Source organism: Pelophylax lessonae (genome assembly GCF_965119305.1).
Source record: "Pelophylax lessonae genome assembly, chromosome: 3".
In the NCBI taxonomy this organism is placed as follows: Eukaryota; Metazoa; Chordata; class Amphibia; order Anura; family Ranidae; genus Pelophylax; species Pelophylax lessonae.
The window spans coordinates 455050292-455076194 of record NC_138770.1 but is presented as its reverse complement, the minus strand read 5'-3'; the positions used below and the strand labels follow the sequence as shown (position 1 = coordinate 455076194).

Here is a 25903-nt window from a genome sequence, read left to right as displayed (position 1 = left end):
ACTCATGCTTCAGTGTGATTTATGGATACCTTGGAACTAGCCCAACATTCCCATCACAGTCAAAGCCTCTCTGCAAGCTTGGAGAGCTATTTCCAAACTAACACCCACAGTAAACCTTTTCCACGCCTGTGATATTCCTATCAAGATATTAGAAACTGAATTTAAAAAGCATAATGTCACTAAGTTAGGGGATCACGGTCTATCACTCATAACACAACTATACAGTAATTGTAGGCTTAAAGAAAAAGAAGAAATTATCCAGGAATTCTCCCTTCCTCATGACCCGTCACTCACCATCTCTAAGATAGTTTTCACTCTAGCCAAACATCCACTATCAGAACTACTAACTAATTCCCAAACATGGAATTTCATCTCCACGGTACCGCCCCTAACTAAAGGTATATCCCTCTTTTACTCCTGCCTTACATCTGATTCCCTCAGAACTAAATCGCCACATATGCTGAAATGGGAGAAAACGCTTAATCAATCTTTCACCCTAAAGCAATGGCAAATAGCGATCAACTCGACCCACAAACTATCACATTGTACAAACCATTGGGAAATGATGGCAAACGATTGTAAATAGGTGGTATTTCACTCCCTATAGGTTATCTAAGATGAATCCCTCCTTTTCATCACTGTGCTGGAGAGAATGTGGGTACCTTAAAGCATGTCCTCTGGGAGTGCCCCTCCCTTACAAGCTTTTGGAAAGCAATTTTCCAATGTATGGCTTCCATCACTGCAATCTTAACTCCTCCCAAACCAGAGTTAGCATTATTGAATCTAAACATTGAACTATACCCACTGACATATAGACAAATGATTGTACATCTCCTTTCGGCTGCCAGAACTTTAATACTACGTAAGTGGAAAACCACCGACACCCCAAATCTTTCTGAGGCAATTACCCTGGTTAATGAGAACTATAAACTAGAAAAAGCTTTATCCTTCAATGCTTTAACCCATCACAAATTTCAAAAAGCTTGGTCGGAGTGGCCCTATTTAACACCTTATACTAGAAGCTTATAATGTAACCTTTTATTTAACTTAGTTCTACTCATTCTGATCCTGGGGATGATGGGGGGTGTCAACGACCCGTGGCTTGGTGACATTGTTCCCCTAGGGGTTCTGAGTTGGGGTGGTTCGACGCCTCTCTTCTCCTCCCATCATCAGAATAAACGATGTTAACCTTTACATGCATGATGCCAAAGCACTTGTACGAAGCTTATACTATTGTTTGAACACTGTAATATCCACTTTTGGATAATGTTCTACCTTTTTGTGGTTATTTTCTTATATCACATTCTGTTAATGTGATTTTCTGTTTTTCATCTGTATTTGAAATTCAATAAAAATTATTGATTGAAAAAAAAAAAAAAGAACAAACCTGCAGTCTTTTTTGTAACCCGGGACTGGCTGTATCTAGAATATCGGCTTACCCCCAGTAAAACCATACTTTAGGAAGGGGGTTACCCCAATTTTTGCATTTCTGATACATGTCTGTTGTACCATGTCCTTGTGTTTGCATTGTGTCCATTGTGAAAATACCTGCTATTCCTATCAGTCTCCTTGCTTCTCTTTAATTATTGTACTTTTTATAAAAGATTAAATATGTAACATGAGTTGCTACAATGTAAAGTAGTGAGTGTAGAGCTTGTATAACAGTGTCAATTTGCCATCCCCTCAAAATAACTCAACACACAGCCATTAATTGTCTCAACCACTGGCAACAAAAGTGAGTACACCCCTAAGTGATAATGTCCAAATTGGGCCCAAAGTCAATATTTTGTGTGGCCACCATTATTTTCCAGTACTGCCTTAACCCTCTTGGGCATGGAGTTCACCAGAGCTTCACAGGCTGCCACTGGAGTCCTCCATGATGACATCACGGAGCTGGTGAACGTTAGAGACCTTGCACTCCTCCAACTTATTATAATATTAAGCCACTTGCGCCACTGGGGTTGGATGAATTGGGTTAACCTGATCTGTGGGATGACCTGCTGCTTGAAGAGCCCCTAAGGGTGAATACCAAAGAATTAACAAATAAAGGCAGTGCTAGATCCTGCAAATATACAATTAAATTATTATAATAAATTGATCAAAGGTGCAATACTTAAAGTGAAGTAATTAAAATCATATACATCAATTAGGTATCTGATAGTGCAGTGCTAAATAAAGTGCTAAACTGTGCTGCACAAAACAATGAAATATACGTAATTGTAAACATATGGCAGCCTCAATGATGTGTTCAGATACTGAAGCATATTGAGGCCTGTAAGAGTTCAAACATTATACAGTCCAAAGTGGTAGGTCCCTTGTGCAAATTAAACGACCCAACCGTAGTGTCTGTGCGAGATCGTGAACAGTATTGGTGGGACCCTCCGAATCACCAGCAAACTGTGGTAAAAATACAGACTCACCAGATGGTGTTGATCTTAGTTGGCATACGCCAACTGAAGATCAATATGCGCTTGGGGTCTCCTTTCGGTGAAAGGCTGGTGTCCCAGTGGATGGATGGATTTCCTGTGAGTGATCTCAGAGGGCGAAATAAGGAAGAGGACTCCTGATGGTGTAGTATGGTTTAAAAAATTGATCCAAGTTTATTTAAAAGAAGTTAAAAAAACAGCAAACACTATTCCATAATATATGGTGCCCACACTGTTTCCCTGGGTCTCCCCGGTACCTAGGGGTTAACTGTGATCAATCCTGGGGACCGCGCCGCTCCCAGAAGTAGGGTAGATCGGCGTGCAGTTCAGAGTGGGCCCAGAGCGAGGCAGCGTGCGTTGCAGCTTGATGCGTTTCGTCACTGAAATTACGTCATCGGAAGCTGAGTGGTTTAGACATTAATGGCTGTGTGTTGAGCTATTGGTTATGGTCTTGGCCACCATGCTGCAGCTCAGTTTAAGGGTCTTGGCAATCTTCTTATAGCCTAGGCCATCTTTATGTAGAGGAACAATTCTTTTTTTCAAATCCCCAGAGAGTTATTTGCCATGAGGTGCCACGTTGAACTTCCAGTGACCAGTATGAGAGAGTGAGAGCAATAACACCAAATTTAACACACCTGCTCCCCATTCACACCTGAGACCTTGTAACACTAATGAATCACATGACACCAGGGAGGAAACATGGGTATTTGGGCCCAATTTGGAAATTTTCACTTAGAGGTTTACTCACTTTTGTTGCCAGCGGTTTAGACATTAATGTGTTGAGTTATTTTAAGGGGACAGCAAATTTACACTGTTATACAAGCTGTACACTCACACTCACTCGCTCTGGGCCTTCAAAAAATACAAGACTGAGGGGTCATTGGCAGCATTTAAGCACTACAAAGAGTGTAATAAGAAATGTAAAGATGAAATCAGGGCGGCTAAAATAGAACACGAGAGACATATAGCGGAGGAGAGCAAAAAGAACCCCAAGAAGTTCTTTAAGTATATAAACAGTAAGAAAGCCAGGCCAGAGCACATTGGCCCCATAAAAGATGATAAAGGAAAAATGGCCACTGAGGACAGAGAAAAGGCGGAAGTGTTAAATAATTTCTTTTCTTCAGTCTTCACAAAGGAATCGGGGGGCTACACGAAACCCGCTTGTAAGGCCGAACTAAATAATACACCTCAGGAAGTGCCGCCATGGCTAACAGAGGATAGACTTAGAGCTAAACTAGAGAAACTTAACATAAATAAATCCCCGGGACCGGATGGCTTGCACCCGAGGGGTCTTAATGAGCTCAGCCAGGTGATTGCCAGACCATTATTCTTGATCTTTAAGGATAGTTTACAGACGGGTATGGTGCCAGCTGATTGGAAAAAAGCCAACGTGGTACCAATATTTAAAAAGGGGCCGAGATATATCCCGGGTAACTATAGGCCGGTCAGCCTAACATCAGTAGTCTGCAAAATTTTGGAGGGGATGATAAGGGACCACATACAAGACTTTAGTAATGAAAATGGTATTATAAGTAGAAATCAGCATGGATTCATGAAAAATCGTTCGTGCCAAACCAATCTGTTAACCTTCTACGATGAAGTGAGCTGCCACCTAGATAAAGGTAAGCCTGTGGATGTGGTGTATCTGGACTTCGCAAAGGCCTTTGACACCGTTCCTCACAAACGCTTACTGTACAAACTAAGGAAGGTAGGTATGGATCATAAGGTGAGTACCTGGATAGAGACCTGGCTCCAGGGGAGAGTCCAGAGGGTGGTGATTAATGGGGAGTACTCGGATTGGGCGGGTGTGGAAAGTGGGGTCCCCCAGGGTTCTGTCCTGGGACCAATCCTGTTTAATTTATTCATAAATGATCTAGAGGAGGGGATATCTAGTACAATCTCAGTATTTGCAGATGATACTAAATTAGGCATGCCAATATCTTCTATGCAGGATGTGGAAATCTTGCAAGCAGACCTGAACAAAATAACGGGGTGGGCAACCACATGGCAGATGAGGTTTAATGTAGAAAAATGTAAAGTAATGCACTTGGGTGCCAGAAACCAGAAAGCAAGCTATTCACTAGGGGGTGAACCTCTGGGTGAGTCTAGGATGGAAAAGGACTTGGGGGTACTGGTAGACAACAGGCTTGGCAGTGGCATGCAATGCCAAGCCGCCGCAAGCAAAGCCAACAGAATACTGGGATGTATAAAAAGGGGGATTCACTCCAGAAATAAAGAGATTATTCTCCCGCTCTACAAGACTCTGGTCCGGCCACATCTGGAGTATGCTGTCCAGTTCTGGGCACCGGTCCGCAGGAAGGATGTGCTGGAACTGGAGAAAGTCCAGAGGAGGGCAACAAAAATAATTAGGGGAATGGAGGACATCGGCTATGAGGAAAGACTACAAGCACTGAACCTATTCTCTCTGGAGAAGAGACGATTGAGGGGGGATATGATATCAATGTACAAATACTGTACTGGCGACCCTAGCATAAGGAACAAACTATTCAGAGAAAGGGAATACAATAAGACACGTGGCCACTCACTAAAACTTGAGGAAAGGCAGTTTAACCTTAAAGTGCGTAGGGGGTTCTTCACTGTGAGAGCGGTAAGGATGTGGAATTCTCTTCCACAAGCAGTCGTATCAGCGGGGAGCATAGATAGTTTCAAAAAACTATTAGATGTACACCTTAAAGACCACAACATACAGGGGTACACAATGTACGGTTAAAAGCAAACACACACGCATCATGGGTTGAACTGGATGGACTTGTGTCTTTTTTCAACCTCACTAACTATGTACTTTACATTGTAGCAAAGTGTAATTTCTTCAGTGTTGTCACATGAAAAGGTATAATAAAATATTTACAAAAATGGGAGGGATGTACTCATTTTTGTGAGATACTGTAAGTGCATGTGCTGAAGTTCATATCTAGAGGTTGTCTTTGGGAAATAGACGAAAGAGTCCTGCCAGCATTGCGGCAGAGGTTGAAGGGATGGGGGGACAGCCTGTCAGTACTCAGACCATACGCCGCACACTGTATCAAATTGGTCCGCATGGCTGTCATCCCAGAAGGAAGCCTCTTCTAAAGATGATGTACAAGAAAGCCTGCAAACAGTTTTCTGAAGACAAGCAGACTAAGGACATGGATTACTGGAGCCATGTCCTGTGGTCTGATGAGACCAAGATAAACTTATTTGGTTCAGATGGTGTCAAGTGTGTGTGGCCACAACCAATTGAGGAGTACAAAGACAAGTGTGTCTTGCCTACAGTCAAGCATGGTGGTGGGAGTGTCATGGTCTGGGGCTGCATGAGTGCTGCCGGCACTGGGGATCTACAGTTCATTGAGGGAACTATCAATGCCAACATGTACTGTGACATACTGAAGCAGAGCATGACCCCCTCCTTTCAGGGACTGGTCCACAGGGCAGTATTCCAACTTGATAATGACTGCAAACACACCTCAAAGATGACCATTGCCTTGCTAAAGAAGCTGAGGGTAAAAGTGATGAACTGGCCAAACATGTCTCCAGACCTAAACCCTATTGAGCATCTGTGGGGCATCCTCAAATGGAAGATGGAGGCGCGCAAGGTCTCTAACATCCACCAGCTCTGTGATGTCCTCATGGAGGTGTGGAAGAGGACTTCAGTGGCAACCTGTGAAGTTCTGGTGAACTCCATGCCCAAGAGGGTTAAGGCAGTGCTGGAAAATAATGGTGGCTACAACCAAATATTGACACTTTGGGCCCAATTTGGACATTTTGACTTAGGGGTGTACTCACTTTTGTTGCCAGCGGTTTAGACATTAATTGTAATGCAGGGGCCATGGTTGTAAAAAGGCCCAGTAGATATCCCTGTAGTTGTGCATCTCCTGTTGATTCTGGTACTGCCCTGATACAGAGATTTTGTCTTTTTTCTCTGTTGTTGCTTCGAAATATGGTTATCTTCCTCTAGCACTTGAACGTATTGCAGCAAGTCATCAACCTTGGTTTACAATCGATCTGTTCGTTCCTCCACTATGGCTATTTACCCTCTCAGCTCCTGGACTATTTTCCCAACTTCAGCTGAGATAGTGTGGGTTATATTTTGTAGAATAGTGTGTAACTTCTCATCTAATATGTACACAGTCAGGTTTGGGGAAGGGGAATGTGCCTGTGTAGTGGGTGAGTGGGTTACCTCAGCTATAAAGTCAGCGGAGCTGGTGATGCATGCCGCCAGGGGAGCTGGATCATTCAAGGCAGGGGATGCAGAGCGTGTGTCAAAGCTCTCCATGTGGGCAGGCTGTGGGTCTTTGGCGGACGAATAAAACAATTTCTGATGCCCAATTTTGCCCATAAGGATCTCCGGATGTTACTGTGGCTAATGACCTTGCTCCTCTTATATTACAAGCTGAAGATTGCAGCAGAGGAGCAGAGAGGAATAGCGGTGAAGTGGAGAGACTCTAACAAGTGTCCACCATCATTGGCCTCCGTGCTTGCACCCCTCCTATGCTTTCTATTTCAAACAGACCACGCAAGGCATGAGAGCACATCCATTCCAGCGTGGCCCCCTGCCCCGACACATTCACACTGCAGTTACAGCAACAGATTTTTATTTTCTTTTTGGATACAGGTTTTACATAAATAAATAAAAGTTTTTCATTGTAAGCACCCCTGTCAGTGGTAAATGTTTTTTCTCAACACTCTAAATTGCTAAATTTACAGGAGAGCTTGTTCTTTTGAAAAACAACATGACTTACTGGCTGGATGTATGAGGTATGTCCTACTTTCGGAATCTAATGTAAAATAATTATTCTTTTTTGTAAAGAGCTACAAAACGTACTACAAAAGATAAAATAAATGTGTAAAATAGTTTGCGTTTATATAATTCCATCTAACTAGTAGCACAACTTACCTTGAAAAGTTAAGGAAGTGAACATGTCGAGTAAATAAATATGGTTGATCAGCAGTACTAATGTTCTTTATCAACTCCATCTAGAAATAAAGCAAACATTAAGAAAGTTTTTATTAACTATTAGGGGAATATAAAACAAGATTACAACTTAACACTTGCCCAGATACTGTATGTCTGTATTTTATATACTAGGTGGACTTTGCTACTACCAGTAACTTCCTATTTCTGACAAAACTGATACCATAAAGTCCCTTACACACAGGGTGGGCTCCTTTACAGTTCACTTGCTTAGTGGAGAATCTGTCCGCTTATCACCGCTGAGCAGGTGGATGGCTGGTCTGTGTCCCCTTCGCTTATGCAGAGCGGTTGCAGACAGCCCGTTCTCCTCTATGGGCAGTCGGATGTAAATGGACTGCCTGTCCGTTTACACCCGATCTGCCAGAAGGATGGGGAATGGATCCCCATCCATCTGTTTATAGCAGACAGGATCAGACTGGATGGCAGCAAGTGTCAACGGACACATGTCCAATCCAACACATATCCGTTGACACTGCCACTCCATAGAGAAAAAGTTGACAGCCAGACCTGATAGGTTCACCCATGTGACAAGGCCATTAGGCAGAGCTGGATTTATTTTAATTTAGCATTTCTCTTAAATGCCACAGACACTCCTAAAGTCTGTAAAGACTTAAAAGAAAAAGGTAAGAAGTACTATCAACGGTTTGATTACCTCTGTGGCCTTCCCTGTAAAATCAGCATTTTAACCTCTTCCCTAGGACGTCCGCCTGTTCTCGCCGCTCATCCTCAGCCCCCGGGGGCACACAGCACGGTGATCAAGGATCAGCATGTCCCTTGGGACACAGCCCATCGCCGATCAGTGTAAAGAGCCAAAATAATGGCTCTTTACCATGTGTATGACTGTGTCCAATTACAACCGGTTACATGCAGTGTCCTTGTGCATGCCGCAGAGCGGCGATCAGGGATGGAGAGTGTCACCGTGACCAGCTGTCCAATCACAGCCATTCACAGATTGTAAACAAACTGCGGTAACTAGCTGTTACCGGGCTCTCCTCCTCACACACCAACCCTGTGTGAGGAGGAGATTGCAGTAACAGCTAGTTATTGTTACAGCACAAAGTAAACCACACTGATTTCCCACTAATAAAGAGGACCTGTCACCAGCCCATCAAAGTACCTGTCGCCAGCTCATCAAAGTACCGTAGTACCTATCATCATCCCATCAGGGTACCCGAGTACCTGTCTTTAGTGTACCTGAGTACCTGTCACCAGCCCATCAAAGTACCTGTCGCCAGCTCATCAAAGTACCGTAGTACCTATCATCATCCCTTTAGGGTACCTGAGTACCTGTCTTTAGTGTACCTGAGTACCTGTCATAAGCCCATCAGGGTACACGAGTACCTGTAATCAGAGTACTCGAGTACCTGTCATCAGCCCATTAGGGTACCCGAGTATCTGTCATCGGAGTAACCGAGTACCTGTCATCAAAGTACCCGAGTACCTGTCACCAGCCCATCAGAGTAACCGAGTACCTGTTACCAGCCCATCAGAGTATCTGAGTACCTGAAGTGAAAGTGGATAGTAATGCGCTTCAATAGTAAACCAACAATATTAATGTGTAAAACAATCAAATCTTGTAGGTGCAAAAATAGTGCACAAAATTGGAGGACTTCAGAATCATGTGTAAACAAAATACAGTTTATCAAAGTCCCTAATCAAACATGTTCAAATAATATGTTCAGTGGCGAGTCCACATTTAGATGGTGACTGTGTTCAAATTCCAACGTAGTGAATGGCCTCTTACCATGTGTTAGACAAAACAGAGCCTCCAAATAAACTTGACAATGTGATAATAAAATAACGCACAGTGATAAAGATGGACTCTTACCAGAGATGATGGAGGTAAAAACTTCAAGCAAAGTAGGTAGATGATCCCGTGTTAGCAGGACTGAAGAGGTGGAGCACTCTCCTTGAGGATCCTCCAGATCACATCCACCCACAGCATCCAGAAAAAAACTTGGTGCGGCTCAAAATGAAATGGCCCAAGGATGCATTCCCAAAAGAAAGAAAAGGACTAATAGTGCATTATCCTTTAAAACCAAATTTAATAAAGGCAAATACACTTACAGCAATCCAAGTTAAAAAGATGCAACAAGCTTAAGAACGTCACGGCCGTCTGCAGAATGGTATTGTGACCAAATGACAGCGCGACCAGCTCCTTCCGACGCGTTTCCACACAAGGGGTCGTCTACTGGGACTGGAGTCACAACTGCTGAAACACCTCTGGATGCAGGGACCACTACCTTGCATCTCAGGCCTGGCGGCCTTAGGAGGTAATCCGCCTGCCAATTTTCCACTCCCGGAATGTGGACAGCGGAGAGAGCTGGAACACGGCGCTCCGTCCAATGTAGAATGCCTGCCACTTCCTGGGCTGCAAGGACACTCTTGGTGCCCCCTTGGTGATTGACATAAGCCAACGGCCATGGCATCGTCTGATTAAATGCGCACTAGACAACCCTCTAGACGTTCGGTCCAGTGCGCCAGGCAAAGCCAGATCGCTCTTAGCTCCAGGACATTGATCCACAATCGTGATTCTTCCAGGGACCAGACTCCCTGAGCTGAGTCCTGATTGAGTACCCCCCCCCCCCTTACCCAGACAGACTCACATCCGTGGTGACAATTGTCCAGTATATAGGGAGAAAGGATTTTCCTGACTGAAGCATCAGGGACCGAAGCCCCCAGACCAGGGCGTACTGGTCCTGTGGCTTAGTTGAATCCGAAGGTCCAGAGAATTTGGGTGTTTGTCCCACTTGAGAAGAATTTCCCTTTGAAGAACTCACGTGTGGAACTGAGTGAATGGGACCGCCTCGAAGGAGGACACCATCAGTCCCAGTACTCTCATACAGGTCCGAAGGGACGGCCAGTCGTTGCACATCAACAGATGAACCGCTGACTGGAGCTTCTGGGGTTTTTCCGAAGGAAGAAACACCCTGGCTGAGGACAAGTCCAAAGTCAGGCCCAGATAAACCAGTCTCATGGAAGGGGTCAGAGACAACTTCTGAAGATTCACAATCCACCCAAACTCATCCAGAGTACTCATGGTGACCCCCAAGTTTTCCGTCAGTAACTTGGGGGACTCCGCACGGAGAATCAGATCGTCCAGGTTACCCAGGACTGATATCGGTCCCGCTGCAGTAACAGCGCCAGGACCAGGGCCAACACCTATGTGAAGACCCAAGGAGCGGAGGCGAGACCAAAGGGTAACACCACAAACTGATAGTGATCCTCCCCCACTACAAAACGGAGAAAACGTTGGTGAGCAGCACAGATTGGAATGTGAAGGTAGGCATCCTTGATGTCTACTGAAGCCAGGAAATCCCTCTGATGTACTGAGGCGACCACCATGCGAATTGTTTCCATCTTGAACTTTTGAGCGCGCACTAACACATTCAGTGTCTTCAGGTCCAAGATCGGACGCACCTTGCCGTCCTTCTTGGGAACCGTGAACAGATTGGAACAGACACTATCACTCCTTGCTATAGTAAGTCCTGCACTGCCCCATAGAGCGCTCTCAAGCGATCCGGGGATAGGTGGACATTGGAAGGGAAAAACCTGACCAGAGGAACGGATCGAAACTCGATCTTTTATCTGGACTGCACCACCTCCTGGATCCATTTGTCTGGTATCCGGGCCAGCCACAGGTCAGAGAACCGGCAAAAGGCATCCCCCCCACCCCAGTCAACCGCCTAGATACCCCAGAGGAATGTTTCAGCCCATCCCATTCTTTGGCGAGTAGGCCAGCAAAAATAGTGTGGAAAGGAAAAAACATTTCCACCCTTGAAGGCTTATGGGTGCCGAAGGCAACCTGCCCCCCAGAAGCGATGACAGCTGCATCCTCCAATTTCAGGGTTTCGTGCACAGAAACAACCAGTGTGTCCACCAGCGCCTTATCCTGCGCAGCAGCAGAGGAAGAGATTTCGTCCTCACTATTAGAGGAGGCATGGCGCGGGGTACCCACGTCTGCGGTGGTTGAGTCCAACTCAGAATCCGAGACATCAGAGGTGGCAGGGGTAAGAGGGGGTCTTTTTTTGTGTGTTTTTGCCAAAAAAAACGTCCCCACACTGCTACAGAGCCCCCCAGAGGTCAGGCACTGTAAGAGACGCTCAGTGCGCATGCCCAGGCACACGGGAAGGAATGCGCGAATGCGCATGCGCCAATGCGCGAACGCGCGAATGCGCGAACGTGCGTACGCAACGTGCGCACGCAATTGGCGCCAAACGGCCTATTTATACCAAGCGGTGACAAGAGCACATTGCTGAGTGGTCTTTCAGCTTGTGTTCCTGTCTACCTGTGCCCTGACCTGCTTGTGGATTTCCCGTTATACTGACCCGGCTTGCCTTTGACTCTCCTTGGATTCCTGCCTGCCTACCTGTGACCTCAGCCTGTGTTTGACCCTGCCTTGCTTTATGCCTTTGTACCTTGCTGCCAGACTGTGTACCGACTTCGGCCTGTATCCTGACTCCGCTTTTGCCTCACGTTCCTGTACCCGTGCTGTCCGGCTGTTGACAACTCCTTGGCTTGTGTTCCGACTTCGCTCCTGCCTTCTCATCCAGCATCACCGAGTTCCAGTTCCAGGTGTTCATCCGGTGATCCACAGCCATCAGTCTTCTGCCAAGACATCACCTGCTATACCGGCCCTCGTGCCACTCTGTGTCCTACACCGCCTGTCATCTCTATCAGGGGTGTTGGACAGGAGGTGCAAGAGAAGCCCCCTCTACAGCTTGGTCTCCACCAGGTACGTGATAGTACCACTCAGCCAGATGTCGGAGACCGAGAGAGGGGCTTCACCTCTAGAGACATTATGCCAGCAACTTGCTTCGCTTACCCAAGCAGTCAAATCCTTGCAAGAGGGCTACTTCCAATTAGAGGGTCGCATCCAATCTATGGCTTCTATCCCGGCAACCCCGGCACCTGGGTCCTCCGTGCCCGAACGGGCTCTATCTACACCTGTGGTTTTGCCACCACCAGAACCTCGGGTACCTGCTCCAGAACGATTTTCGGGTGACCGACACAAATTCCGGGCTTTCAGGAATTCTTGTGAGCTATACTTTGCCCTGCAGCCACGGACTTTCTCACTTGAATCCACCAAGGTGGAGTTCGTGATCTCTCTACTTCTCGGAGAGCCGCAATCCTGGGCCCACCGTCTGCTGGAACAAAATAGTATAGCCCTGAACACCATCTCATCATTCTTCGAAGCAATGGCGCAGCTTTATGACGACCCCCAGCGATCTGTTACAGCCGAAGCAACCCTACATACGTTACAACAAGGCCGCCGCCCTGCTGAGGACTATGTCGCCGAATTCCGCAGATGGGCTTCCGATACAGGCTGGAATGATGCAGCCTTACGGCATCAATTCCGTCTCGGCCTATCAGAGGGCCTTAAGGATGAACTTGCCAGAGTGGGTACGCCTGATTCTCTTGATGACCTTATTAGTCTTACTATCCAGCTTGACCGCAGGCTCAGGGAACGGAGAGTGGAAAGAGCTGGAAGTTCCAGACCTACCTGGATGTTGCCTCAAGTGCCGTCACCTCCGGCTTTTCGTCCACCTGTCTCTTTCCCCACAACCTCCAGTGTGGAGCCCATGCAACTCGGACTTTTACGCTCTCCACTAACCACTGAGGAGAGATTGCGAAGACGCCGGAACAACTTATGCCTCTATTGTGGGGAGGCCGGACATTACCTTCAGACCTGCCCGGTGCGGCCTAGTAAGTCTCAGTTTGCTTTCCCTTCTTACCTTGCAAACACTTATAGGAGGGATCTGTCCACTCACATTACCCTACCTCTCTCGCTACAGATTCTCGGAAAGACCATCCAAGTCCCAGTCATTATTGACTCCGGTGCTTGCAGCTGCTTCATGGACAGTGACTTTGCTCAGCGTCATCAAATCCCTCTGCAAGCAAAGACCCGCCAGCTATCTATCCATCTAGCTGACGGATCCCATCTCAAGTCTGGGCCTATAACCCAAGAAACCTGCCCATTACTGGCTATCTCTAATAAAGGCCACCGAGAATACTTATGTTTGGACATTATCCCATCTCCTCTGTTCCCTATCATTCTCGGTATTCCATGGCTACAAGCACACAATCCTCAGATAAACTGGAAGTCAGGAGAAGTGGCATTTCCATCCACCTACTGTCAACAAAACCCCAGTCCTGGGAAACCTGCATCACTTTTGGGCCTGCAACCTGATCCCTCTGCATCCCAACTTGTGCCCGCAGCTTACCATGAGTTCTTGGAAGTCTTTGATAAACAGAAAGCAGACATCCTACCACCTCACCGGCCGTATGACTGCCCAATTGAACTTTTACCAGGTGCTGAGATACCGTTTGGGCGTATCTTCCCCCTCTCTGAACTGGAGCTCGAGGCATTACGCCTTTACATTGATGAAAACCTGAAAAAAGGCTTCATCCGGCCCTCTACGTCCCCCGTGGGGGCTGGTATTTTCTTTGTTGAAAAGAAGGATCATTCTCTACGCCCCTGTGTTGATTATCGGGAGTTGAACAAGGTTACTGTCAAAAACAGATATCCTCTGCCCTTGGTTCCTGAACTATTCCAACGTTTCAGGGCAGCCACGGTATTCACAAAACTTGACCTACGAGGAGCATACAATCTAGTACGGATCCGCGAGGGCGACGAGTGGAAGACCGCCTTTCGCACAAGATTCGGACACTTCGAGTATCTTGTCATGCCCTTTGGATTGTGCAATGCTCCAGCCACTTTTCAGCATTTTGTAAACAACATTTTCAGAGACTTTCTTGATCTATTTATGATTGTCTACCTTGATGACATTCTTATCTTTTCAGATTCCATTCAAGTACACCGTGAACATGTCAAGAAGGTTCTCGGCCGCCTAAAAGACCATGGATTATACTCGAAGGCCGAGAAATGCGAGTTCGTAAAGGAATCAATCCAATTCTTGGGACTCGTCATTTCCACTTCTGGGATCTCCATGGACCCCCAAAAGGTCAAATCGATCCTCGAATGGCCCACTCCCACAGACAGGAAGAGCACACAGAGGTTCATTGGATTCGCTAATTTCTACCGCAAGTTTATCAAGAACTTCTCCGCTATTATCCTTCCGGTCACCCAGCTAACAAGGCAAGGTACCCGTTTCCAATGGACACCGGCAGCACAAGCTGCGTTTGATCAGTTAAAGGTCCTATTTACTACTGCACCTATCTTACAACACCCAAATCCTGCATTACCCTATGTTCTTGAGGTGGATGCTTCAGAAAATGCCGTTGGTGCGATCCTGTCACAGCGTTCAGGTACGAAATCTCTTCTTCACCCTGTTGCCTTCTTTTCCAGGAAGCTCAGCCCAGCAGAAAGGAACTACGATGTTGGAGACCGGGAACTACTGGCCATAAAGGTAGCCTTGGAAGAATGGCGCTACCTGTTAGAAGGAGCATCCCACCCTATCCTGATCTTTACCGATCACAAAAATCTGGAGTACCTCTGAACAGCTAAAAGACTGAAACCACGTCAAGCCAGGTGGGCACTGTTCTTTTCTCGTTTTATCTTCCATATCACCTACAGGCCGGGCTCCAAGAATGGCAAACCTGATGCGCTATTCCGCATGTACCCAGAGGACGAAGAGTGTAGTCAAGTAGACACAATCCTGCCGGCCCAAAGTTTTCTACTGTTGCAAACAGATCTGTTAACACAGCTGAAGCAGGTGTCCACAAGGGATGTTCTACCATCAGGTATGTGCCTACAGGAACAAGAGGGACTTTTTTTTTACAACCAAAAAGTGTTCGTACCCCCAAGTCTACGTGCCAAGGTCCTCGGCCTGTGCCATGATCACCCCTTGGCAGGGCACTTTGGAATATCTAAGACGGTTGACCTGGTACAACGGTCCTTTTGGTGGCCTGGTCTGAGGTCTGACTGCCATAATTATGTTAGCACTTGTGGAATCTGCATTCGGAACAAGAATGACAAGGCCAAAGCCTGGGGTCTACTAAGGCCCTTGCCCATTCCCAAGAGGCCTTGGGAGATGATAAATATGGATTTTATAGTTGAGCTTCCTCCTTCTGAAGGATTCACGACCATCTTTGTGGTGGTCGACAGATTAACAAAGATGGCCCACTTTATCCCTATGTCAGGAACTCCCTCAGCAATGGAAACCGCCCAAACTTTTATCAAGGAAGTGGTTCGGCTCCACGGGGTACCTAGCAACATCACCTCAGACCGGGGGGTGCAATTTACTTCCAGATTCTGGAGAGACCTCTGCAGAACTTTGAAAATCGACACATACTTTTCCTCTGCCTATCATCCACAAACGAACGGGCAAACGGAGCGTACAAACCAGACCCTGGAGCAGTATCTCCGGTGTTTTTCTTCATTCTCACAGGATGACTGGGCATCACTTTTACCCCTGGCAGAGTTTGCATATAATGACAGCAGTGCATTCGGCCACGGGTCAAGCCCCGTTTTTTGCAAACTATGGGTACTTCCCAGCTTTTATACCTGATGTGATGCCTGATTCCTTGGTTCCTGCAGTCCAGGAAAGAGCCACATTTTTGCAAACCAACAACAAGCTATTGCAAGACGCCATTGTCAAAGCACAGCAAGACAACAAAAAAATTTTTGATAGGAAGAGAAGGGGAGATCTGAACCTCAGACCGGGAGACAAGGTTTGATTATCCACCATTAATTTGAAACTGTCATGTCCATCTAAAAAATTGGGACCTAGATATATCGGTCCATTCTCTATTAAGAGACAGATCAATCCTGCTGCCTACGAACTTTCACTCCCGGAAACATACAAGATTCACCCTGTCTTCCATGTGTCCTTACTGAAGCCTACCAGACCCAATCCATTTCCTGACCGTGAGTCGGATCCACCCCCGCCTGAAATTATTGATGGCAACGAAGAATACGAGGTTGAAGCAATATTGGACTGTAGGAAAAGAGGAGGTACTGTCCAGTACCTGATTAAATGGAAGGGCTATGGCCCGGAAGAAAATTCATGGGAACCAGAAGCCAACCTCCATGCTACGGATCTAATACAAACCTTTTTTCAGTTTCATCCTGAGAAGATGTTGCAGATGGGCATCCGGAGGCCGCCCATTTGGGGGGGGCAATGTAAGAGATGCTCAGTGCGCATGCCCAGGCACACGGGAAGGAATGTGCGAATGCGCATGCGCCAATGCGCGAACGCGCGAACGTGCGTACGCAACGTGCGCACGCAATTGGCGCCAAACGGCCTATTTATACCAAGCGGTGACAGGAGCACATTGCTGAGTGGTCTTTCAGCTTGTGTTCCTGTCTACCTGTGCCCTGACCTGCTTGTGGATTTCCCGTTATACTGACCCGGCTTGCCTTTGACTCTCCTTGGATTCCTGCCTGCCTACCTGTGACCTCAGCCTGTGTTTGACCTTGCCTTGCCTTATGCCTTTGCACCTTGCTGCCAGACTGTGTACCGACTTCGGCCTGTATCCTGACTCCGCTTTTGCCTCACGTTCCTGTACCCGTGCTGTCCGGCTGTTGACAACTCCTTGGCTTGTGTTCCGACTTCGCTCCTGCCTTCTCATCCAGCATCACCGAGTTCCAGTTCCAGGTGTTCATCCGGTGATCCACAGCCATCAGTCTTCTGCCAAGACATCACCTGCTATACCGGCCCTCGTGCCACTCTGTGTCCTACACCGCCTGTCATCTCTATCAGGGGTGTTGGACAGGAGGTGCAAGAGAAGCCCCCTCTACAGCTTGGTCTCCACCAGGTACGTGATAGGCACACGCTAAAGAACCCCCGTAGAGAGAGAGGAATATGCCCCCAGCAACTCACTGTCCCTAGATAGCAGCACTCTGTATCAAGAAGATCTGCACATGTCAGCGGCGACTCAGTAAAAGGAAGTGAGCCAGGAAACTGCCGGGGTGAAGAGAGGAGTCCCTCCCACCAAAAACGCCTCCAGGCCCACCCACCGGCCTTCACAGCAAAAAATCCACCGCAAAATGGGTGAAAACGGGTCTACCAAGATGGCCGCCGCCATAGAAGCTGACAGAAGCTACAACAAAACGGGGGCCCCGCGCAGGAGCGCGGTACTCGGGACCCACAGGGGGACCCCCAACAGCCCATCTACACCATCTAGCTGCAGAAAACCTCCCCAAGCCCCCCCCCCACACACAATCGGTCGAGCGTTGTGGACGGCGCACACCCCGCCCCCACATGCGGCCTGTAAAAGAGGTCCCAGCCCTAAGTAACCCAAGCAGTCCCCCACGTGGAGGGGGAAGGAGGGGGGTCACAACAGGATAGAGGGAAAACCAGAAGTGTGAGGGTCCGACCATCCCAGGGAGGGGGGCCCGCGTCCACCGCAAAATCCACCAGGGAAGGGGGGGGGGGACATTTACTCACCATAGCAGGAAACACAGGCAGGGTCCATGTCCTGACAGGACACCACACCACCGAAGTGGGGGGGGGGGGGGCTGTTGGCCAAATAGGAACACTGCAGCATAAGCCTAGACCCTGTCATGTGCGTCCTGGCGAGACGTTTAACTCGCAGGGCCAGTCCCTGTCCAGTGGGACTATTTCGCGGCCGAACGAGCGTGGAGCTAAGGTCTGCACGCGCTCGCTGGCAAAACTGGGGTGATCACTGGATATAGAGATCCAGCTCGTCTCCCAGTCCGGCATAATTGCTTGAAGATCTCACAGGAAAAAATCCGGAGAAAAAACTAGCTAAAAAAATTCTACATAAAAAAGTACTTTTTATGTTAGGACCAAAGATCCCAGCAAAGAACTAGATCCTTACTCCTGCCTAGGCAGATTAAAACTGACATCCTATGCAGGAAAAGAGAGGGTATACCCCCAGGGGCTGCCCACAGGCGTAGCCAGAAATTCTTTCTGCCTAGTGTCCTACTCCTGTAGTGGGTGGTATTACCCTACTGCTATGCATCAGAGGACTGCTAGAGAAAACTAGATTTGTGACTTACCGTAAAATCCTTTTCTCTGAAGTTCATCGCAGCTCCATATTCTTCTTAACCATTGGGTTATGTTGCCCCCTACAGGAGTAGGACACTAGGCAGGAAAAATCTTTACCACGCCTATGGGGCAGTCCCTGAAGGCATACACCCACTCACTCTGCTAAAGGATTCTGTTTTGTTGCAAGCAGTGTTTAGATGAAAAAATGAAAAAAAACCATCCCATTCAGAAATAGAGGCATGCTCCAGCCCCCACTCAGCAGCGGGGACTCTGATGTACGGTGCTGGCGACTCCGAATGCCACCAGCCACCCGCAATAGCTCCCCGCTGAGAGAGAAGCACGGGCCGCTGTTGTAAACACAGCTTACCGTTTTCTCTCTGGAATGATCACAGAGTGCCTGTAAACCTTCTATATAGGATCACAGGTCTCTATGATCATTTCAAAAGCCCATCCCCCACCACAGTTAGAAACACTCCCCTAGACTTACATTTAACCCCTTGATCACCCACTGTGTTAACCCCTTCCTTGCCAATGTCATTATTACAGTAACAGTGTATATTTTTAGCACTGATTACTGTAGTAATGTCACTGGTCCCCCCAAAAGTGTAAAAAATGTCAGTTAGGTGTCCGATCTGTCCGCCGCAATGTCGCAGTCCCGCTAAAAATCGCAGATCGCCGCCATTACTAGTAAAAAAAAAAACTATAAAAATGACATAAATCTTTCCTCTAGTTTGTAGACGTGATAACTTTTGCGCAAACCAATCAGAATACGCTTATTGCGATTTTTTTTTATCAAAAATACGTGGCAAAAAACAAATTGGCCTAAAATGATGAAAAAAATTGATTTAAAATTGTATTTTTTGGAATGTTATATAGCAGAATTTGAAAAATGTTGTTGTTTTTTTTTTTTAGAATTGTTGCTCTTTTTTTGTTTATAGCGCAAAAGATAAAAATTGCAGAGGTGATCAAATGCCACCAAAAGAAAGCTCAATTTGTGGGAAAAAAAAGGACATTAATATTATTTGGGTACAGCATTGCACGTGCAATTTTCCATTAAAGTAATGCAGTGCCGAATCGCAAAAAATGGCCTGGTCATTAAGGGGGCAAATCCTTCTGGTCCAGAACTGGTTAAACAGCCGCCTGCAAAACCTTGCAGCCAAAATAAGCATCCGTGGATGCCAACACATCTACTTTGTAGAATTTTGGAAACATGTGCACAGACGACCAGGTTGCCGCCTTGCAAACTTGCATTACTGACGTCTGATGGCGAAAAGCCCAAGAAGCACTCAGGGCCCTAGTAGAATGTGCTTTCACAGGGAAAGGTGGAACCTGACCCTTCAGTGAATAAGCCTGTACCACCGTCTCCTTGATCTATCTGGATATGGTCCCAGAAGACTCAGCCAATCCCTTCCGAGGTCCTTCCGTAAGGACAAAAAGAGAGTCTGATTTCCTGAAAGACTCAGTAACCGCCAGGCAAAGCCTAATTGCCCGAACCACAGCCAGAGAATGCAAGGCAATTTCCTTGGGATGCTTGGGCCTAGGACAGAGTGAAGGTAGCACAATGTCCTCATTCAATGGAAATCAGAAACCACCTTAGGACGAAAACGACTGATTAGGTCGAAGTACCCCTTAATCTCTGTGGACCACCAGAGAAAGAGAATGGCAGGACCGTGCCGCCAATTCAGACACTCTGCGGCAGAGGTAATAGCCACCAAAAAAGGCTACCTTCTGTGACAGTGTAAGCAGAGGAATCTCCCTAAGTTCTCAAAGGGAGGTTTTTGAAGAACAGACAGTACCAAGTTAAGATCCCATGGAGGTAACAGGGATCGTATCAGAGGTGCCATATGGCAAACCCCTTGAAAAGTGTGAATCAAAGCATGCGTAGCTAAAGGGCGTTGGAAAAACACAGTCAAAGCTGACACTTGGCCTTTAATAGTACCCAAGGCCAACCGCTGTGAAACCCCTCTTTGGAGAAAGGTCAAAATCCTAGCCACTGAAAAAAGGCGAGTACGATGATAGATCTTCCTGGAGGTAGATTTTCTAGCCTTCAACAGTGTAGGAATCATTGAGTCAGAAAGACCCCTATCCTTCAATACATGGCTTTCAACAGCCACGCCCTTAAAGCCAGAGACTGCAAAGCAGGATGGAAGATCGTCCCTTGAGACAGCAGATCTTCCCTGAGAGGAAGTCTCCAAGAAGCATCGGTGACCAACCTTACCAGATCTTTGCACCAAGACCGGCAAGGCCAGTTTGGGGCCACCAGAATGTGTGATAGATCGTTAGGAAATTATATGTGTAATTTATGCTTCTAGAACAGCTGACGGTGCTCCTTGCATGTTGGGCCTCTGTGTGTGGCCAGGGTATGTAAAAGTCTCATACATGTGGTAACGCCATACTCAGGAGTAACAGAATGCATTTTGGGGTGTAATTGCAAGTATGCATATGCTGTGTGTGGGAAATAACTTGTTATTATGACAATTTTGTGTAAAAAAAAAAAAATATATTTCTTCACTTTCCCAGGAATTGTGGGAAAAAAATTACAACTTCAAAAAACTCACCATGCCTCTTATTAAATACCCTGGGATGTCTGCTTTCCAAAAAGGGGTCATTTGGTGGGTGTTTGTATTGTCCTGACATTTCAGGGCCTCAGGAAATAAGAAAGGCTGCCGGTACATCAGGTGTAATTAGGTGTGATCAATTTTCAATGATTGGCACCATAGACTAACTTTCACATAGACTAAATAATAGCCACTAATTTGGGATATTTTTACCAAAGATATGTAGCAGTATTTGGGTACATTTTGGCCCAAATTTATGAAAAAGAAATACTTATTTACAAAATAAGTGTTTTTTTTTCAAAATTTTCGCTCTTTTTCCACTTATATCGCAAAAAATCAAAAACTCAGTGGTGATTAAATACCACCAAAAGAAAGCTCTATTTGTGTGAAAAAAAAAAAAATTTGATTGGGAACAGCATTGCATGACTGAGTAATTGTCAATCAAAGTGTGACAGCGCTGAAAGCTGAAAATTGGTCTGGGCAGGAAGGGGGTGAAAGTGCCCTGTATTAAAGTGGTTAAGAAAGGTGTCTTGCCTAATATGCAGACAAACATGAATAGAATCAAAGGGCTATAACAACCAAAAACAAAATATCTAAGCGGGATGAAAGCTATTGGCGTCAGTCATATAACCCTATGTATAATTTGTGTTTGCATTTTTGTTTCGAGAATACTAGTATTTAATACAGATACTGCAGTAGTAGTAATAATAAAAACCATTTTTTCACTTTTTGTCAGGATTGTACTTAATAACTGTTTAACTGACACTTTATAAACAGTCATGTGAATAAGTATGCCCCATTAAAACTGTTGCCTTTTCAACATATTTGAACAAGCAAGCATCAGACCTTCATTTAAACAATGCCTACAGATAAAGGTAATATACTCGAAGAAATACAGTATAATTTGCCTTTTTAATCATTTATTCTACTAAGGACACCCTTGGCTTTAGAAGCTGGTATTGCTCTCTTAAGCAGATATGACTTCTTACAGGCATTTTACATAACTGTCCACTAGACTCTGACATTGACTCTTCAACATCAAAATTTTCTACATCTCCTCCATTAATTTTGACATCCAATTTTATTTTGTTTTAGTCATACACTTTTGACTAAAATGCCATTTTGTTTTAGCCATATTTTATTCATCTGAATTGTTTTAGTGTTAGTCGTATTTTAGCCAACTAAAATCTCCAGTACATTTTAGTTGACTAAAATGTAATAGGTTTAGTTAAATTGTGATGCATTATTTAACCACTTGCCTTCAGGCCAATTCTGACACTTCTCATATATGTAAAAACCAGTGTTTTTCTGCTAGAAAATTACTTAGAACCCCCTAAATATTATATATATATATATATATATATATATATATATATATATATATATATATATATATATATTTATATATTTTAGCAGAGACCCTAGAGAATAAAATGGCAATCATTGCTATTGTTTGTCATGCGGTATTTCAAACACAATATATAACCAAAATATGAAAGATGATGTTATGCCGAGTAAATAGATACCCAGTATGCCATGCTTTAAAATTGCCAATACTCTTGGGATGGTGGCAAACGACGGTACTTAAAAAGCTCCATAGGCAACAGTGATGGAATTACTGCTCTTGCTCTGACGTTATTTATATTATTACATTTTTTATTTTATTTTGACACTGTCCCTTTAAAAACGATTTTGATCACTTTTATTGCATTCACAAGGATTCTCCTAGACCATAGAGATGAGTGGAGGCCATCTTTCCTCTGCTCATCTCTGTTACCAGCCGCCACCACTTCCGGATCAGTTCTCAAGGCTACCCATCACCTACCCAGGTAAGCCCGAGAACCACTGAGTACCTTGATAAAGATGGATATTATGAAACATGATGGGTTGTAACTCGGTGTAAGCAGTAAGAGGGATAGGCAGTGGTGACAGGACTGAAGTCGGGTCTATACCGGAGGCCGAGTGCTTTGGTGAGATTCCAGTATCTGGTAACATGCAGTGTTACCTCTGCTTACTGGATATCGAGCTATTTGGCATTTTTACAAACCCGATTCCAAAAAAGTTGGGACACTGTACAAATTGTGAATAAAAACAAAAAGCAATGATGTGGGAGTTTCAAATTTCAATATTTTATTCAGAATACAACATAGATGTCATATCAAATGTTTAAACTGAGAAAATGTATAATTTTAAAGGGAAAAATAAGATGATTTTAAATTTCATGGCATCAACACATCTCAAAAAAGTTGCGACAAGGCCATGTTTACCACTGTGTGGCCTTCCCTCTTCTTTTTAGAATAGTCTTCAAACGTCTGGGGACTGAGGAGACAAGTTGCTGAAGTTTAGGAATAGGAATGTTGTCCCATTCTTGTCTAATACAGGATTCTAGTTGCTCAACTGTCTTAGGTCTTCTTTATCGCATCTTCCGCTTTATGATGTGCCAAATATTTTCTATGGGTGAAAGATCTGGACTGCAGGCTGGCCATTTCAGTACCAGGATCCTTCTTCTACACAGCCATGATGTTGTAATTGATGCAGTATGTGGTCTGGCATTGTCATGTTGGAAAATGCAAAGTCTTCCTTGAAAGAGATGACGTCTGGATGGGAGCATATGTTGTTCTAGAACTTGGATATACCTTTCAGCATCGATGGTGCCTTTCCAGATGTGTAAGCTGCCCAAGCCACACGCCATCATGCAACCCTATACCATTAGAGACGCAGGCTTCTGAACTGAGCGCTAATAACAACTTGGTTTGTCCTTGTCCTCTTTAGTCCGGATGACATGGCGTCCTAGTTTTCCAAAAAGAACTTAAAATTTTGATTCTTCTGACCACAGAACAGTTTTCCACTTTGCCACAGTCCATTTTAAATGAGCCTTGGTCCAGTGAAAACGCCGGCGCTTCTGGATCATGTTTAGATATGGCTTCTTTTTTGGCCTATAGAGTTTTAGTCGGCAACAGCGAATGGAACGGTGGATTGTGTTCACCGATAATGTTTTCTGGAAGTATTCCTGAGCCCATGCTGTGATTTCCATTACAGTAGCATTCAGGTATGTGATGCAGTGCGGTCTAAGGGCCCGAAGATCACGGGCATCCAGTATTACACGCAGAGATTGTTCCAGGTTCTCTGAATCTTTGGATGATATTATGCACTGTAGATGATGGTAACTTCAAACTCTTTGCAATTTTTCTCTGAGAAACTCCTTTCTAATATTGCTCCGCTATTTTTCGCCGCAGTATCGGGGGAATTGGTGATCCTCTGCCCATCTTGACTTCTGAGAGACACTGCCACACTGAGAGGCTCTTTTTATACCCAATCATGTTGCCAATTGACCTAATAAGTTGCAAATTGGTCCTCCAGCTGTTCCTTATATGTGCATTTAACTTTTTCGCCCTCTTATTGCTAACTGTCCCAACTATTTTGGAATGTGTAGCTGTCATGAAATCCAAAATGAGCCAATATTTGGCATGACATTTCAAAATGTCTCACTTTCAACATTTGATATGTTATCTATATTATATTGTGAATAAAATATAAGTTTATGAGATTTGTAAATTAGTCCATTCCTTTTTTACTCACAATTTGTACAGTGTCCCAACTTTTTTGGAATTGGGTTTGTAGATGTGCCTGTGACAAGAAAACTTGTAGCAAGATATGTTGTAGTGGAATAAAGGTTTTATTTGAATTTTACTGCACTGTGGAGCATTTTTCTTTTCATGTGATCCCTGACCATTAACACCTGCTTTGGAGTAGTGGAGCTGAATAGAGGTGAAACAGAGGTCATTGAGAAGAGGTATGCGGGATTTCTGATACAAGTGCATACAAGTGCATATTGCCTATCTGAAAAATGACAGGCAATATTGTTTGGTGAGTTTTTTTACCGGAACTGGGAGAAGGAATCTGCACGGTGTGAACACTTTTGGTGTGGTGAAAGAAGATATTCATGCTATTATTTACATTTGGACTTTTATTGTTCACTATAGTAATGGACTCACTAATTCACAATGCTGTTTTGAAAATTATGTTTATTAATTATATGCATGTTTATGTATGGATACATATACAGTTGTTGATACATTTGTGTGGATTTTATAGGGTGGAATCACAGCGCTACTAGTAACTCATTATTATTGGTTATTTTTTTTTAATTAGTAAATGTATTTACTTTTCACTTGTGACATATCTTTTTAGTAATTAAAACGGTAAGAATCTGCCCTGTTCTGACATGCTGGAGAGCCAGGCCTCTGCTTTCACCTAAAGTGCAATGATCCTGGCCCCAAACACCTCTTGCAAGTGCTCCAATAAACAATGCTGGCCAGGGAGCATACTGCCAACACTTCTGTTTTTAACATATAAAAAAATTTTCAATGACATATTCATAAAAAAAAAACAAATCAACTTTGTTTTCAAGGATGTATATATTCAAAAGAAACCAGGGGCTAGTTGCTGTCTAGGGGTAAGCTGCATAGATTTCACGCAAATTGGCGTGATGGAAAAACTCAAGTAATCAATAAGCAATATATGTAAAAGTGCCTGTCCTAAAGTATATCTAAAGTTAAAACCTTACTTGCTTGGGTCTCTGCTGGAAATATTTAAACTTTAATTTTGACTATTGTCAATAGGAAAGACAGGGATGAAATATCCAAAACTGTACAGCTGTCTTTACAACAGAAGATGAGAAAAAAATTCCAATAAGAAAACCTGTTTTGGTAAAAAAAAAACAATAATCATTTTAATTCCCCTCTACTCTATCTTAAACTAGAAAAAAGTATTTACTTTTAAAAACATTTTTGCTACATAAAATCAGCTGAAGGTCATCTGCAGCAGCTTCTGCAAAAAAAAATATATAAAGGGAGACCACAAAACCGTTGATTTAATAGTGTGTCAGAAGTTGTAAAGTGTTAACGAAATACTTTTATGCATTACTGCTTTTAAATTTAGGGTCTTTGTTGTGGAACTCCAGAAAGAGTTATAGTCTGTAAGGGAACAATGCTGAATAACAAACTCCTCTGACTATAAAACACAAGATTT

General features: G+C 44.8%; 1 protein-coding gene across 1 annotated transcript in view; it reads right to left on the bottom strand.

Annotated features, from left to right (window-relative positions):
* The window catches only part of UST (uronyl 2-sulfotransferase), a 630787-nt gene that overhangs the window by 203297 nt on the left and 401587 nt on the right, over positions 1–25903 (bottom strand). Inside the window, exon 4 of the mRNA XM_082249225.1 lies at positions 7321–7400. Within this exon, the coding sequence (XP_082105351.1) occupies positions 7321–7400 (80 nt within the window). The remainder of the gene's footprint in view (positions 1–7320; positions 7401–25903) is intronic.